This window comes from Pimephales promelas, chromosome 6 (assembly GCF_988280905.1).
Source record: "Pimephales promelas chromosome 6, fPimPro1.hap1.1, whole genome shotgun sequence".
NCBI lineage: Eukaryota > Metazoa > Chordata > Actinopteri > Cypriniformes > Leuciscidae > Pimephales > Pimephales promelas.
Window position 1 is genome coordinate 11634480 of NC_142774.1, and position 16884 is coordinate 11651363.

A 16884-nucleotide genomic window follows, 5' to 3' on the forward strand; every position below is an offset into this window, starting at 1 on the left:
CTTGTTCACCATTGTCCCTACAGGCCCCGGCGTTACCCACTGAAGGGTATCTCTCTCTTAATGGCTTACTGTCCAGTTAGACTAAAATGTAGCTCTCCTTGAGAGAAAGAATGCATTATCTTGATGTTTTGAGAGGACTCTCCTGTTTATACTTAGAGCCTTGTCAAATCCAACCTTGTTAAAGCTGTGTGTTGGCGTGTGTTAGTTTTCTTGGTTGCAGAGTTAAGGAACCACTGGCATTATTGGAGATTGACTGAGTTGTTGTTCTAGACATGCTGGCACCCAGCAACCCAAATCTGTGACAGTGTCAGCTGCATAATCAATGGAGATATGCTTCCATCTATCTGTATATTTGTGGAAAATTACTATGTTTTTCTATTTCTTAGCCAATGAGAATCATTCAACCCTGTAAGGACTGACGTAGCTTAGACCTTGGAAATGGTATACAAACTCCTGCGTGAGTCTTGAAACTAACTTCTGCTGATGAAACTGCAAACTTTCTTCCGTAAATCGTTTCTTTACTTTATTATAATTCTGACTCTGGGTCTTCATTCATCAAATTAAGACCCAGAGGTTCCAGGAGGGTACAAAGCAGGCGGAGGCATTCAAGCGCTACCTCCCTCGCCATCCCCAACCCTCTACCGTTAAGCTCCTCATACAGGGCACAGCTGAAAGGGATTGTCACATCCCGTGGTCCTGCACAAAAATCATGGGAGCAGGGATGACAATCTCAGCTGAAGCCTTCTAAGCAGAAGCTAGATCTGAGGACCGTTCTTTTAGCAAAGAAGGCTGCGGCTCAAAAGAAATCCTGATGCCACCAGCGTCAGATTTCTGAGGGCAGCCCCCTCCAGGGTAGAGCGGTGTACACCCCAATACACGGTGTCCATGCCACTTTGGTGCCCTCAAGAGGCTGTTCTGTCAGGCTTCTGCCAAACATATTTCAATGGGTCCTGCAGAATGTAGAGAAAGGTTACAGAATCCAGTTTGGATCTCGTCCACCACAATACAACGGTATTCTACTCACGTTAGTGCATAGCAAGCAGGAAAGAAATTAAATCTATATTTGTAAAAGAAGCTTTAGAACAGTGTGGTCCATTTTTCCCTAAACCTAACTATGTACCTGGGTCTCGTCTCCAAATCGACGTCCCCTTAGTTCTGCCTTTTCTTAAGTCTAGCTGGGTCCCATCTCAAATCGACGTCCCCTGGGTCTCGTCTCCAATCGACGTCCCCTAACATCTACGACGTTTAATATATCTGGATCTCCTGAATGACTTGCTTGCTTCCTGCTGCACAACAGTAAGAAACAGACAGATGTCAGAAAATGTTCTTTAAATGCTTTAATCACGGCCGGGAGGAAGTTCTCTGCATTTCCTCAGAGAACTTCCCCCAAGAAGAAGCATTAAGCGTGGCCAGGGGTTCTCAGACAAGTTCCAGTGAGAATCCCACCAGTAAAGACGGATATAACCGATTTTATAGAATAGGGTTATGGCAACAATGCCATGATACATTACATAATTTCCCTACAATTTGATTGGTTTTCATATGTAAACACTTCTGTTACCAGGTAGAACCGAACTCTGTTTTTGTTTTCAAAATCAGACATCTGTCTAGTTTCATTTCCCATATTTGTTATTTGTACACTCACACAACCAAAGTTATGAGTGTTCGCAAAAGGGGACAAATACATTTTGCCGAAGAACAGGACGTCTTAGTACATTGTGTTAGAATTGTTAGTCTGTTAGGCCCAAAAAGGAAGTCGGTTAGTGGTTAGAATCATTGTTAGTTTAATATACAGTTTGCTATTTTATTAATTAAAAATCCATCACAACAGGTCCCTTCACTCTACAGAGAATAGGGTTTCTAACAGTTCTAATTAATAATGTTGGTTAATAAAGTAATGCGAATACAACCAGGAAAATGTTCCTAGGGTAACCAGGAACCACTCTGTTGGTAGTTCCTAGAACTAAGTTCCCCTAATTGAAACTTGCACATCAGACGCAATGGTACAGACGTGGCCGTGGTTACAGCCATATGCTTTTCCCCCAGTTGCTCTGCTCTCAGGAGTTAGAGAAAGTCCCACAGGACGGAATAAGTCTACTGCTATTAACACCATATTGGCCAAGCCAGATTTGGTTCTCGGGCCTAGTGTCCCTCCTCAGCGGGTCTCCCTTGGAGATTCCGCTGTCTCAGGCGGGAGGAGCGATTTTTCAACCCCGCCCGGAAATATGGAACTTGTGGATTTGGCCTGAGAGGGCCCAACTCACAGGGGGCCCAACTCAACCTCCTGAAGTGTAAAGTCTTCACTTCTTGGTGCAGTATGCAACAATAGGATCCAGTTAACTGCCGGGTTGGATTCTACAAGTTCGCTTTTCGGCAGGGATATCCCCATCTACCTTAAAGGTTTATGTGGCAGCCATAGCGGCTTACCTTGCCCCTGTGGATAAGGCATCTTAGGGGAGGAACCCTCTAATAACTTGTGTGGTAGATTTTTAATGATAAGATAGTAAACTATCTTTTAGAACTATCATGTTTCTGACTCTAAAAATCTGACCTTTAGATTATCTAACCTTATGAAAATCTTTACCTGACTTTGTTACCCCTTTGTTTCTAATGACTAATTCTTACCTTACTTCCCTTTTAGGCATCCTAACATTTTAAAAAAATGTAGTGTTCGAAATTAGTGAAACCTCATGACTTTGGTTGTGTGAGTGTAAAAATAACAAAAATGGGAAATGAACTTGACAGATGTCTAACCTTATAGCATCATGGCAATGCGCAGGTGCCACCCCGACTCCCTTGCGTCATCATATTATATTAGCATGCCTGCGCCATCTGCTCAGATTTCTCTGCCTTCACGAAGCCTTCATTTTAAGCCATTCTGTCTCAGTTTTTCTGGCCAAATAATTCAGATTTGTCATCAGCATTCTTCATCTGCACTTCAGCGACTGTGAATAGTGGAACTCAGTTCTACTTGCGGTGAAGTGCCATGGAATTTTGTTGTTCCCCGCCACTATGCGATAGCTTTATTGCGAATGACGACCCTCACAGTAAGTGTGTTAAATGTATGGGTTTTTCGCATGCGCGCGAGGCTGTTTTAGGCTTCTGTGACTAGTTTTGTGACAACCTGCTTCTCAAAACCCTCTGCTCTTGACTGCCTCAGGTTGCTCAGAAGATTTTAGTATCGCCTCAGCTTGCTCAGAACCTTGCCGGAGGTGATGCCAAAAAAGTACCCGAAAGCAGGTACAGGTACAACTTTTACACAGTGAAAAACCAAACAAAGGCGAGCCGAGTCAAGTCGAAGTTCTGGAGATTGACTCACCAATCAGTTAAAACACTGGGGCTGGATTTGGCATAGTGATGGTTATTAGACTAGGCCGACGTCGACGAGTAGACACGCCAGAGTATAAGTATTATTGGTTGGTAATTAGGTTTATCTACGACACTTGTTTCCTTCGTGGTACTTTGAGGCTGAGACCTACGATTCGAACCAGAGTTCCTGCTTGGGACCTGGCTGTTGTTTTAGAAGGCTTATCTGTGGCTTCATTCGAACCCCTTCCTTGATACAGTTTCAGAAAGGTTTCTGTCACCCTGCCATACTTACTTCATCCCTGTGATAGACTTGCTTCGGCTAATGGAAGTTAACACCTGTCAACCCTGATGTGCATTTAAAGGGTTAGTTCACCCAAAAATGAAAATTCTGTCAGTATTTACTCACCCTCATGTTGTTCCAACCCCGTAAGACCTTCGTTCATCTTCGGAACACAAATTAAGATATTTAAGATATTAAGATCACTCCTGCATACTAGTCCATAAGCTTATTGAGGGACTGGCTCTTGCTGTCCTCGAAAAGTCATTAAAGACATCGTTAAAATAGTCCAAGTGACTACAGGGGCTCAATCTTAAGTTTATCAAACGACGAGAACACTTTTGTGCGCAAAAAAACAACAAAAATAATGACTTTATTTCAACTATTCGTTTATTTCTCCCTCTGCGCGAGTCAGGTTACTAGTTTAATAGCGTAAGCTTCTGTTATTGTACGTCACACGCATCACACACACATGACCAGCGTCGGCCAATAGTGAGCCTACGTGTGACGTAGCTCTACGCAATTACACTACGTTAACTGACTTACAGGCTCATGGAGAAGGAAGTGAATAGTTGAAATAAAGTCGTTATTTGTGTTGTTTTTTTGCGCACAAAAGTGTTCTCGTCGTTTGATAAACTTAAGATTGAGCCCCTGTAGTCACTTGGACTATTTTAACGATGTCTTTAATGACTTTTCGGGGACAGCAAGAGCCAGTCCCTCAAGAAGCCTATGGACTGTATGCAGGAGCGATCTTAATATCTTAAATATCTTAATTTGTGTTCCGAAGATGAACGAAGGTCTTACGGGGTTGGAACAACATGAGGGTGAGTAAATACTGACAGAATTTTCATTTTTGGGTGAACTAACCCTTTAATCCTTTCCTGGTTGTGACGTCACCCACACATGACGTTCCCTCTCTCCCTCTTGGATTATTGGATATACGTATTTCAGACGCAATCACGCGGAGGTTCTCTTCTCAGTGAACTAGGGTTACAGTCGTAACCTGAAAATTTGTGCTTCTGGGTTACTATGGGTTAATTTGGGTTAACCATGGTTTTTGTTATACAAATGGTAATTATTCCACAAAAAAACATGGTTACTACAATTTTACTATAATAAAACCATGGTTAATTTTCATAAGGGCTGGTTACTGGTAAACACAAAACCTCTCCCTTCCTCTTTCCTGGTGCTATCATTTCCCTTTAGTCTGCTTTTTTCATCACTCCCCCTATTCATATCTGTTACATTTCTGTGAATTTTGTCTCTCTCTCAATCATGGCTCTCAAACCACTTTGCTCATTATTGCATTTGGCGCACTGATGACTTTGTTCACCAATTTGTATTGAGTCCCATCCATTTCCTCACTCTCCCCTCAGTCTCATTCTCTCACCCCCTTTTCACTTTGTACCTTCCCTTCATCTCAAGATCCAGTTTCAAGACAATCAAATCAGCGTGAGACATCTAACACTTAACATTATCCCTGACTGATAGACATCTTCATAAACTCCAGCAGTGCTTGAGCATAGCCCCACTCTGCTGCCTCTCATTCGATTTGGTCTTCTGTCATGTGTTACTCCTTCATTGTGTGTGTTTTTGTGGGGAAGCAAGTCCCAGATGTATTGAACTCATAGAGAGCGAGAGAACCACAGGTTAATGTTTCCACTCCCGGCCCTCTCAAGAAATGTTGCCTCTTAGTTGTGGTTAAAGTGTTTATGTGGTAATGCTGATTTTTTTTTTTTTTCATTTGCATAATTAAGATTGTAGTTAATGGTAGTCTGGCACTCTCATCCAACTGGACGCTTCAGTGTTAAGGATTGATATTTAAATTGATATATAAATAATGATATAAAAACATTTATATAAATTTGAGCTTGACAAAGGTTTCTTTTTGTTTTGCTTTTATTTTAGAAAATAAATGAATACTTTTATTCATACTATTATTTATACTTTTATTCTGCTGAAAATTCAGCTTTGCCATTACAGGAATAAATTGCATTTTAAATTGTAAAACAGTTACGAAAGTGGTTTAATTTCCTTAAATGAATATTATTAATTGTCAATGCTGTTTTTATTATTATTTTGATTGAACAAATGCAACCTTTGTGAGCATAAGAGATGTTACAACATTAAAAACTACTAATAACTTTTGAATGGTAAAAGGGGAAAGGTTAATAAATAGCATTTTAAATGAATACAACTAATATTGTTTCTGATAATATTATTCATATTATTTGCATACAAAAACAACATTATGGATTTTAGGCCCCCAAGCATAAAAGTGTCTGTCAAATGCATAAATGTAAAAACCATTCAGTCAATCTCATTAGAACATGAGAGTTCAGATAACTAACTGATATTCCAAAATGACTATATGGTCCATCTGGGAAAAGATCGCAAAGATGTTGGCTAATCTTTAATGCCACTCTAATGAGATTTTTGCTACTGCACCTCTCTGACACTTAACATCTAGCCTAAAGCGCCACCACAAAGACTCTGTGTCGGATTCTGTTGTTTTATTATGGACACTGTAAATGCTTGAGTAAGAGATGTTAGGAGCTTTGGGACTAAGCCTTCATTTTGCCAGTAATTTGATTTACACATTTTTGTAAGTTGCTTGGTAAGAGAGAACATCTACTAAGAATGTCAAATGTAAATTTTATATCTGGATAATTGACAGAATAATTGAAGGATGAAAAAAAGAAAAGAGGGAGGAGAGATGGAGGGAGGGAACAAGGAGGAAGAGAAATATTGTTCTTCTATGAAAGCATTTGATCTCAAGATGTGGAGACTTTTTATCAGGGAAACAAATAAGGACGATTACTGAAGAGGTTTTTTGACTTTTATTGACAAAACGCAGGATAAAGTATTTGGACAGAATTATCACCGACATTACTAAACATTCATGCAAATACGTTAATACACTTGAAGTGTAAGTTCTGTGAATGCAGCAGTTGTCTGGAAAAATGTGGACCTGTATAACAGATTTCTTTACCTATGAGACGACCAAATCCGTGGTGGTAAAGAGCTGGACCATCGGCATCATCAACCGTGTTGTCCAACTCCTCATCATAACGTACTTCATTGGGTGAGTGTGCTGAATCTTTTTTACAATGGTAGAGAGATTTAAACTTGTGCCCCAAATAGATAAAAAAATAAAATATTGTTTGTGTTTAAAAACTTTGTTAAAAAGTATTAAGCATTTATTCATCTTAATGTTAATTTCAACATTAAATCCATTATTAAATGGATTAAAAATCTGATCTTATTATTTAATGGACCTGAGCTAACATGAACTAACAATGAACAAGTGTATTATAATTATCTAACATTAACAAAGTTTAATAAAGACTGTAACAAATAAAATGATTGATAGTTAATAATATAGTTAATGCAATAACTACGGGACATTATAAGTGTTACCAAAGAAATATATTGCAGTAATTATTTTTGGACAATTAAATGACTTAATTGATAGTTTATGATAATTGATGTTAAGTACAGCACAGTTGTATGAGACAAAAAAAAATGTTTTCTTAGTATATAAGTGCATGAAAATGAAAAAAGTTTTTTTATATATATATTTGTGAGCATTTTACATTAAAGAAAGCACAAATTGCTCTGTATTTCCTGTTTTCCCATCTCTCTATCTCCCCCTCCCTCAGCTGGGTGTTTTTGTATGAGAAAGCATATCAAGTGCGAGACACATCTATCGAGTCATCAGTGATGACTAAAGTGAAAGGTTTCGGAGAGTATAACAACCGGATCATGGATGTAGCCGATTATGTCACACCAACTCAAGTAAATCTCAAGTTTTACAATTTTTTGTGTGTGTGATCTATAATATTTAATGTTATGTGTGTTACAGGTTGTTGTCAAAATTAAACATAATTAAATCTAACAAAATCTCCCTTTTGGAGACATGCGAGGGGTTCTAAGAATGTTTTGCTAATGTTCTCATTAAGTTATGAAAACAGTATTTTTGAATGTTCTCTAAGCGTTCAAAATGACCAGTTTTTTAAAGCATTTATAGGACGTTTCCTGCAGATGTCTAATAGACGTTTAGAAGATGTCTCTAAGATGTAATGATTTAGAATGCACGTTAAACTGACATCTTATAAACGTCTATTAGACATCTGCAGGAAACGTCCTATAGACTCTTTAAAATACGTCTTCCAGATGTAAATAGGAGATCAGACAGCCTTGTGCTGGGTATTGACAAGCGCGGGTAGGTCATTTTAAAAACATAAAGCTTTTGTGGTCCGAAAAACAAAGCATAGGCCATTAGATCAACACCAGGACGAGTAAGGTGACTCGTTTTAAGGTGACTCGTTTTAGGGTGACTGGATAACTCAGAATGGACTGCATTGTGTCAGCAATTTCAGGTCCAAGGCTGCCTACAGAGACGCTTTTTTTGACGGCATGCTTATGAGGCGGGCAGCTAGTGGATCGATGAATGTGATTATTTATGTTTGGGCTTGAAATCGCTGATACAACCTTTAACATTAGCCTACTGAAATAATACTTGCTCATAACTTTGAGAGAACCTTGCCAGAACATTGGACCAAGTTCTGAGATCGTTCCTTGTTAGATGATGTTCTTACATGGAAAATCTAATAAATACTGTAAATACTTTATACTATTTCAAATTCTTAAAAAAAAACTTATAGTAATTGTAAACAAAAACAATAGCAGTTTATTATACAGTCTTTTTTACACACTGTCTGTGTGTGTGCATGTGTCCACTAGGGGGCGTCAGTTTTCTGCATCATAACAAAGCTCATCACGACAGAGAACCAAGTTCAAGGAAACTGTCCAGAGGTAAGTGGGCTTTGAATTACGTTAGTGGGTTTTTTGCTAAAATCTGTCAAGGTTAATGTACACTAATTTCATTGATTCTTGTCTGTGTGTGTGTGTGTTCATGTGTTTGTCTATGTAACTCTTTAGAGTGAGATGAAATTCAAATGTGACAATGACAGTACTTGTAAGAAGCTGATGTCAAAACCATCAAGCAATGGTAAAATTCTAATGTTCTTTATATTCTTTGTGAGATAAATATTTTTTTTTTTTATTGAAGGATCATATATATCATTTTTACAATAAATAATAATAAAGGAAACTATTTTTAAATTTGTTGGAAAAAAGTTTTTAATGTTTATGTCCATGTGGTGTTTTTAATATGCTTTAAGATAAATTACTTTGTTTGTATTTTATCAAATGATCAAATTATCCCTACGCTACATACGGTTTACTGTTGCTTAGTGATTTTTGCTTTCCTTTTACTTCCGGCTGCCGTTGCCGTTACATTAGCAACTGTTGCTTAAATCAGCTAATTAGAGAGCAGACGGAAACGAGAAAAGAAAGAATAAAGTCAAAATTGGTTGAATCTCATAACTGTGAGAATTTTTTAAGAATTCGCTTCAAGTCGAACACCTATTATTTCTAGGGATGCTGATTGTTAGAAGTCAGCTGTCTGACTCTGAGATGGCGAACGGGCACATGGTTTGTGTTAGCAACTTGATAACTGTAACAACATTTAAACAGTTTCATCGACAACCAAACACGAAACGAAAGTAAAAGCCTCACAGATACTCATTCTAAATCATGCCACCGGCCTTGTGCCGTTTTCTAATGGCTCTCGGCCCTGCCCTGCCCTGCCCTGCTTGCCACAAAAATGTAGTTTAGCCAAAGGCTAAACATATCAGTTACCGTTGTGTTTAAATTTTACAGTATGTTATGTTTTGATCTATTGGTTGTATCTCGAAGGGTTGCTGACAGGACGATGTGTGAACTTCAATACTACCCATAAAACCTGTGAGATCAGAGGATGGTGTCCTGCAGAGATTGATGAAATTCAACCGTGAGTCCACTTTTAAATAAAGAAATTAATAGATGTGTAAATGTTGAATATACAAGGACTGATGGAGTTTTTTTTTTATTATTAAGAGACCCCATGATGGAGGTGGAGAGCTTTACCATTTTCATCAAGAACAGCATTCGCTTCCCACGGTTTAACTTCACAAAGTAAATGGAATTAAACTCATAGACTGAAAAATCTCATCATTATCATTCTTTTTCAATCTACCAGTAAACCTTTTTGGATTATCTTTTTTTTTAAATAATGACCCTCATTGTTTCATAATTAGATCTCCTTTTCTGTAAATTATGGTTTTCATTAAATATTTCTCTTTTCCTTTCAGGGGAAACTTTTTGCCCAATATCAATAGTAGCTACATAAAGAAATGTAACTTTGACTTTGAGAGTAACATGTATTGTCCAATATTCAAAGTGGGTGATGTGATCCGATTTGCAGATCAAAACTTCACCGCTCTTGCTAAAAAAGTGAGTGTTTGTTTAATTATTTTTAATATTTGGCTTTTTTTGTTACTTTGTTTCTACCTTGCTTTTTTCCTTTCATCATCTAGTTTTACTTATCTAAGAAATAGTTCACAAGCACAACTTTACAACAGTTCTATATATAAGTATAATTATACAAACTAATACAATTAACTCATATTAAAGGGATAGTTCACTTTGAAATTAATTTTTGATATGTTTTAGCTTACCTCAAGGGCATCCAAGATGTTGGTGTCTTTTTTCCACAGTATTTTCAATTTTGATATTTTTAGGTCAAACCGTTCTTGTCTGTCAGTCATATAATGGAGACCTATGGGGTCCACCTCAAAGAGCATGCACAGAGAAGTCCAAATTAAACATGATTTAATGACTCGTAAATGTAGGTACACATTGATGGCCTAAGACATGAAACGAACGCTTATCAATGTGTATCAATGCAACGTGTATCAATGCAACGAGCGCAGACCGAAGCGCCCGCGCCCTCAGAGTGCTTGGACGTGACTGTGACAAGAGGTAAAAACAATATAAATACTGTTTTCTCACACAAACCGCTCGTTTCATGTCAAAGGCCATCAATTTGTACTTACATTTACGAGTCATTAAATCATGTTTAATTTGGACTTCTTTGCATGCTCTTTGAGGAGGGCCCCATATACCTCCATTATATGACTGACAGACAAGAACGGTTTGACTTAAAAATATCAAAATTGAAAATACTGCGGAAACAAAGACACCTACATCTTGGATGCCCTTGAGGTAAGCTAAAACATATCAAAAATTAATTTCAAAGTGAACTATCCCTTTAACAAATTAAACTTTATTATTCAATGTGTTACCAATAAGTTAATATCAATAAACAGAAGTAGTTTGGCCAATTTCACTAGTCACTTCAAAAGAGGCCAAAGAAATACCTGTTGTATAAAATAATAACTGTTTCATAAAAGTATCTAATAACTGTTAGTAAACATTACATTAGTGAACATTACATTTCAGACACTGTAAAAAGTGATCAGGTGACTTAAAAAAGTGAGGAGACCCTTTGCCTTAAAATTATTAAGTGAATACATTTCATGCATATGAAGAGATTCAACCAGGCGCTCAGGTGAAGTTAATCAGTGATAGGTGCTCTTGGGATAGGGAAAGGATCCACTGAAACAACATGCAGGTCCCAGGCACTTAATGAACGGATGAAGAGAAGGTAATTATTAAAAAGCCTTTATTGGAACTGGCAAATTTTATTGGAACTGGCTTATTTCATTTTAAGTTTACATAACTTTTTCAATTATGTATGAAGTTTATTACTTATTTTAAGGCAACGGGTTTCCTCACTAAGTCAACTGATCACTTTTTACAGTGAAACTCTCTTTAAGTGCACAGTCAAATTGGATTTGTGAAAGTAATCTCTGTCTCTTTCTCTCAGGGAGGAGTGATAGGGATAAAAATTGCATGGACATGTGATTTAGACAAGGCAGATGATGAGTGTAAGCCCAAATACTCCTTCACTCGTCTGGACGCCATGTCAGAAAAGACTACTGTGTCTCCGGGATACAACTTCAGGTTCTAGAACCTTTTCTTTCCACCTTAAAGTTTAACCAAGAATGCTTTGTTGCACTGCAGGCCTCTAATGATACTGCACAAACAAATGCCTCCAATTTGTCCACGTACTACATCCACATGTTTATCAGACTTTTTTGTAGTGGCCACACACTATAAAATGTTACAAGGCACCAAATCATTCGAAGTTGATAATTTTTATAATCCTTTTTGAAACTGTATCTGCGCGAACATGTCTAAATCTTTGTCCTTAGGTATGCAAAGTATTTTCAAACGGAGAACGGCACTGAGTATCGCACTCTGCTGAAAGCCTATGCCATCAGATTCGATGTGCTGGTTAATGGAGATGTGAGTTCATTTTAAATTGTGTTTTTTTCGAGCATTTTCTGCATCTGGGCATAGTTTCTCATTACATTTTCTCTTTAAAGGCTGGGAAATTTGACATGATACCAACTCTAATCAACATGGTTGCTGCCTTCACCTCTGTTGGTGTGGTATGTGTCTTCATTTATCTGCATAAACATAAAACAGCTCGTTTTCACAAATTAGATCATATAAATGTGTCACTTTTTTCGTAATTCTTTGTAGAAAGTCAACTCCAAATGTCAGCTTTACATACTCAAATTCACCATTTGATTCAACTATTTAAGATGGAATTTTTTTATTTCATATTAATGTGATGGTCACTTCACATTACACTGCTGGCTTGCAGCAAAGTGTTAGTCGAAAACATTCATTCCATATTGTCTTAAAGTTAAGTAGATTAAACTCAATAGTTTTATCTGTGAAATTTATTGATATCTGCAAATAAATGTAAATATGTTTACAACATTTCTTTACATTTGCATTAATACTCAACTCATTTGTAATCAATATTGAATCAATAATATGTATCAATAGATGTAATATTTGTTTTATATTAAGTTCGCGTTTAGGCAAGGCAAGTTTGTTTATAGCACATTTCATACACTATAGCAATTAAAGGGGTAAAAAGATGATACATAGATAAACTTCTCATCTGGCAAAACACAGGTGTATCAACTCCCAGCTTTACTCCCAGAGATTTTTAGATTTTAGTTAAACTTACTCTGAAGTTTAACTAACTTATTCAATGTAGAAAGAGCTTTTTTTTCTTTATTTACTATAATATAATACAAAATAATTTTGGCATATATGCTATATATTATTATTTTTTTAAATATGTACAACGTTCTAAAAAATCATTAAGATATCAATAAATGAGATGCACAAACACGTGATTGCTAACTTGTAGACAAACCTAGTTGCAAGGAAGTGGTTTAAACACTATAAAAAGGTAGCAGGAGGGTTCACCTGCCTTTTTTCAGATATTTTTTTATGTTGTTTGTTGTTGTTATTTACTGTAATTGTACCGGTAATTGTAATTTTACGTTTGTCTGTTGTTTTCTGATTATGCACACTACTGTAGTAGCATAAAAACTGGGACATGTGATTCTCCATGTTGACTGATTTGGGTATATGGAGAGAAATCAATGATATTTTCCTCAGTCTGCAGCATTGGTCTTGTGTAGTGTTTGGTGAACTATTGTATAGTTGCACTTTCTCTATATACTTCATTTACAGTACTCTAATCAATGAGAATTAGACATGCTAAACCTGTTTTAGGTTAACAACAGCAGTAACTGATTCAAAAAGATTGAAGTCATATGAAATGTGTGTGTTTCGTATGGTAACAAAATATTGTTTTTATGAAGTTGTGTATAGTTTTGACAAAAGTATATTGTGCTACTTTGGTGTAGGGTTGTACTAATTGTGTGTAGTGTTGTGACAAACTTGAAACTTTGAAAATTGTCCTTAAAGGGTCATTCCACCTCTGGAAAGATTAATGTGTTTTTAAAATGGGTAATTTATGTAGAAGAAATGTGAAATTATTTTTGAATTCGGAGCTTTCTAGACTGAGAAAAGCCAGAAAATGTATTTTTGGCTTATGTGGATGAAAGAATGCACTTGCTTTGCTGCCCTAAAAGGCCACAACTACCAGCAACAGTGCAGTAGTTAAACAACAAGTGAGTCTCTGTGATGAGTCTGCCCGAAAATGTGTTTCGAGATCGCCCGAAATGTCCGGGATTCGGCTTTTGCATTCTACAGTCGCCATTCATTATGTTTACTCTGGCGAGCAGGACGAGTGAGGGCCGTGTGGAGAACGACGCGAGGCTGGGGTGTGATTACCGATGAGCGGTAAGACGGCTGTGAGACGTAAGTTACCGGTCTCGTATCTCTCACGGAGGAGCGGGAATTTTCTTAGCAATGTTAAAACGCATATCAACCGATCACTTGTTTAGCGTTCATGTAAACACTACATTCAGATTCACCAATCAGAATGAATTCAGTTAGATTGAAATAAAAGGTGTGCATGTAAACAATAAATGGCGACTGCAGAAAGCAAAAGCTGAATCCCGGACATCGACAGCCGGACATGTCCGGAAAAAAAAGAGGACGGTAACCCCTGAAGTTACTACTCAGCTTTCTCCACAGAACAAGAGCCTACTAGCTTAGCTTCCAAAAAAGATGGCTGACACTATGTGTAATCCCAATCCTCCATAATGCATCTGTCTGCGTATTCAGTACCTTCGTCCTTATTTTCAAAAAGTTTCTGCCGGTGAAATCAAACGCATTGGCACTGATCTGTGGCAGGTCTGTTAGCGCATTAGGCCCAACCCCCTATGGATGGGTTTCAAAGGGTGGGAACTTGTGCTTGTAGTCTTTACAGAAATCCCTCCTACAATGACGTAAAATGACGATTTTTGCGTCATTGTAGGAGGAAGTGAAAAAGGTAAATAGCAGATTTCTCTCATCTCAGGGGAAAATGAGAAGAGTGCTGCACGACCATTCAATAGTATAACTGGGTTTCTAACAATGGAAAGCTTAATGCAAATGGGTGGAGTGTCCCTTTAAGCAATTGAAAAAAACAGTAATAATGAAATGAATTAATAATAGAAAGTAATTTATACCTGTGAACCTCTTTAAGTAGACCAAACTACTTTTCCTTTATTTTAGGGTACAGTGCTTTGTGATATAATTCTGCTGAACTTCTTGAAAGGAGCTGACCAATACAAGGCCAAGAAATTTGAAGAGGTTTGCATTTTAGAAAGTCGCCAAAAATATTACATCTATCCAGTTATGGTAACAATGAATGCTTCACTGCCTCTATCTTGCTCTGTTTCTAGGTATCAGATTCACATGTTCAGAGCACTGCTTCATTCTACAGGTCCAGAGACCACAGCCAGCATTCAATCAAACCGGATGAGAAGTTCTCAACTGACTCCGGAGCATTTTCCATTGAACGCTATAGTTAATAGTGCAAAGCACAGCGCTTGGGAAGGATTGCAAGAAGCGATTTTTTCATTAATTCAGTAATTTATATATGAAGAGTTCAGATGCAAAAGCCTCTAAGTGCCATTTGAAATTTTGCTCTAGAATGACCATTTTTATCAAGATTGTGTATTTAAGTTCAGTAATTTCACTTAAATAACAATTAATAGGTAATTATTATTGCCATTTAAGTGAAATTACTGAACTTAAATATACAAGCTTGATAAAAATGATAATTTTAGAAGAAAATTTCAAATGGCACTTAGAGGCTTTTGCATCTGAACTCTTCATATATATGTATAATACATTTTCCCCCATTAACCATTAGGAATACTTTAGAATCATCTTCAAATCAAATTAAACTTCAAAATTTGCCTGACTAATTAAATATTGAACAACATTACTATATTTTGTAAATAATAGTATTAAGTAAATACTCAAATTCTGATATGTATGCTCACAGTGTTAGCATGGCCTTTACACAATTATTAAAAATAGTTATTACATGGTTGTAATAATGTAGTACAGGGTTGAATCCTAATATAGAATGCGGTCTGCTCTTTCTTGATAACAGACCGCTGCTAAGTATAACAGACCGTTGCCATGAAAAACGGAGCGTTGCCATGGACGCAGTTCAGAGACGGAACAGACTATTTTCTTTAGCTGAAGCAATACAATCGTTTTTAAATCAATAAACTTCTTTTTTTATTTAAACTCCTCAATAAACCTTCCGCTTCGCATTGGGGTATTCGCTGTAAGAACCGCCTCGCTATACATTATCCTTACTTAATAAATCATGTGACTGTTTTGTAGACTCCCAAAATGTAGCTATGCAACTGTATGTGGTTTTTTTATGTCGTGAATATAAAGTTATTGTAAAAGAGTTAGCCTATCAACCTCACGTTTTGGCCAAGTGTAGAAGAAAACGTTTTTGCTTGATCAAATTTTTCTGAACTTTTCTAACACTGTCAGGAGTATTTTTGGTTCATTCTTGTCCCTGTTACGGTTTGCCTGAGCAGCCGTTTGCATGACACAGTTTCAATAAAAAACAGAAAACTTTAAGTGTTTTGTCTGATCATTTACATAACAGCAATTTGGGGGCCTGAAAATACAAACTTTTGAAAACAGATTTTAAAGTGCAAGTTTTTGAAAACAGTAGGCGTACTGTTATCATCTCTGTGTAAATGCAAAATTGTGAAAAAGGTGAAGACGTGAATTACGTAGGCCTACATAGGCGGGTAGTTTTTCCTTACAAAGTGACCTCCAACTACTGGCCAGTAAAGAATACATACTTTTTAATCGTTTTTCGCGAATCCACGTGAGTGGGTTTAGTTTTGACATCATTGTCGTAAAAATTATAATTTGCTTGTAAATATTGATGCTCATGGGGAGGCTCAGGGCAAAAAAAAAAACATGCATGTCATTTCTGATATAAATTGTCTCAAGAATGAACTAATGGGTTACGACAGAGAAACGAAACTGACAAGATGTCACATCAACTGAAATCCCTGGTTAGAGGCTTAACTTTTTTTTTAACAGCATAAGTTACCAAGCAAATGTTCAGTTTGGTTTTTTCATGTGAAGACTGCTGAGTATTACAGTAAGATAAAGTGAGAAGTATAGGGGTTGTAAAAAAAAGAAAGAAAGTGTTATACCACTAGCACTTTACAGTCCTGTTCCTCATGTGCATGCTATGTACTTATTATTGTGATGACAATAACTGTAATAAATAGCCACTAACCCTGAACATACTCTTACCTAACCTTAACCAATGTAATTGTATTATATTATATCTTACTTAAGGTAAGAACTCTGTAAGTGCTTGTACCGTAAAATAAAGTGTAACTGTTATACTGATATTGTCATGTGTGGCAAAGCGCACAACAACATAGGAGATCAGCAAAAACAGTCTTTAAATCCAACAGGCAAGGAAAACTCAGGAAACACAATACAACAACCACATAAAACATCGACAAGACAAAGAACTGAACAAAACAGGGAGAATAAATACCAGACAAAATGAGGGAACTAATGAGCTA

The 16884-nt window shown here is 36.9% G+C and overlaps 1 protein-coding gene across 1 annotated transcript; it reads left to right on the plus strand.

Annotated features, from left to right (window-relative positions):
• Nucleotides 1-6301: 6301 nt before the first annotated feature.
• On the plus strand, nt 6302-14957 carry p2rx3b (purinergic receptor P2X, ligand-gated ion channel, 3b). The gene is made up of 12 exons (XM_039689832.2): nt 6302-6671; nt 7249-7384; nt 8333-8404; nt 8531-8600; nt 9350-9443; nt 9530-9607; nt 9784-9925; nt 11361-11497; nt 11749-11842; nt 11923-11988; nt 14531-14608; nt 14701-14957. Exons 1-12 carry the CDS (start codon nt 6529-6531, stop codon nt 14827-14829), a joined length of 1239 nt encoding a protein of 412 aa, XP_039545766.2. The 5' UTR covers nt 6302-6528; the 3' UTR covers nt 14830-14957.
• The last annotated feature ends 1927 nt before the right edge of the window (nt 14958-16884 follow it).

What these genes read in the sequence shown, in the direction of transcription:
- p2rx3b (XM_039689832.2), top strand. Translation starts at nt 6,529, where the DNA reads ATGCAGCAGTTGTCTGGAAAAATGTGGACCTGTATAACAGATTTCTTT. An exon ending in CCTTCACCTCTGTTGGTGTG is followed by an intron (nt 11,989 to 14,530) that starts GTATGTGTCTTC and finishes CCTTTATTTTAG; the next exon opens with GGTACAGTGCTTTGTGATAT. An exon ending in AGGCCAAGAAATTTGAAGAG is followed by an intron (nt 14,609 to 14,700) that starts GTTTGCATTTTA and finishes CTCTGTTTCTAG; the next exon opens with GTATCAGATTCACATGTTCA.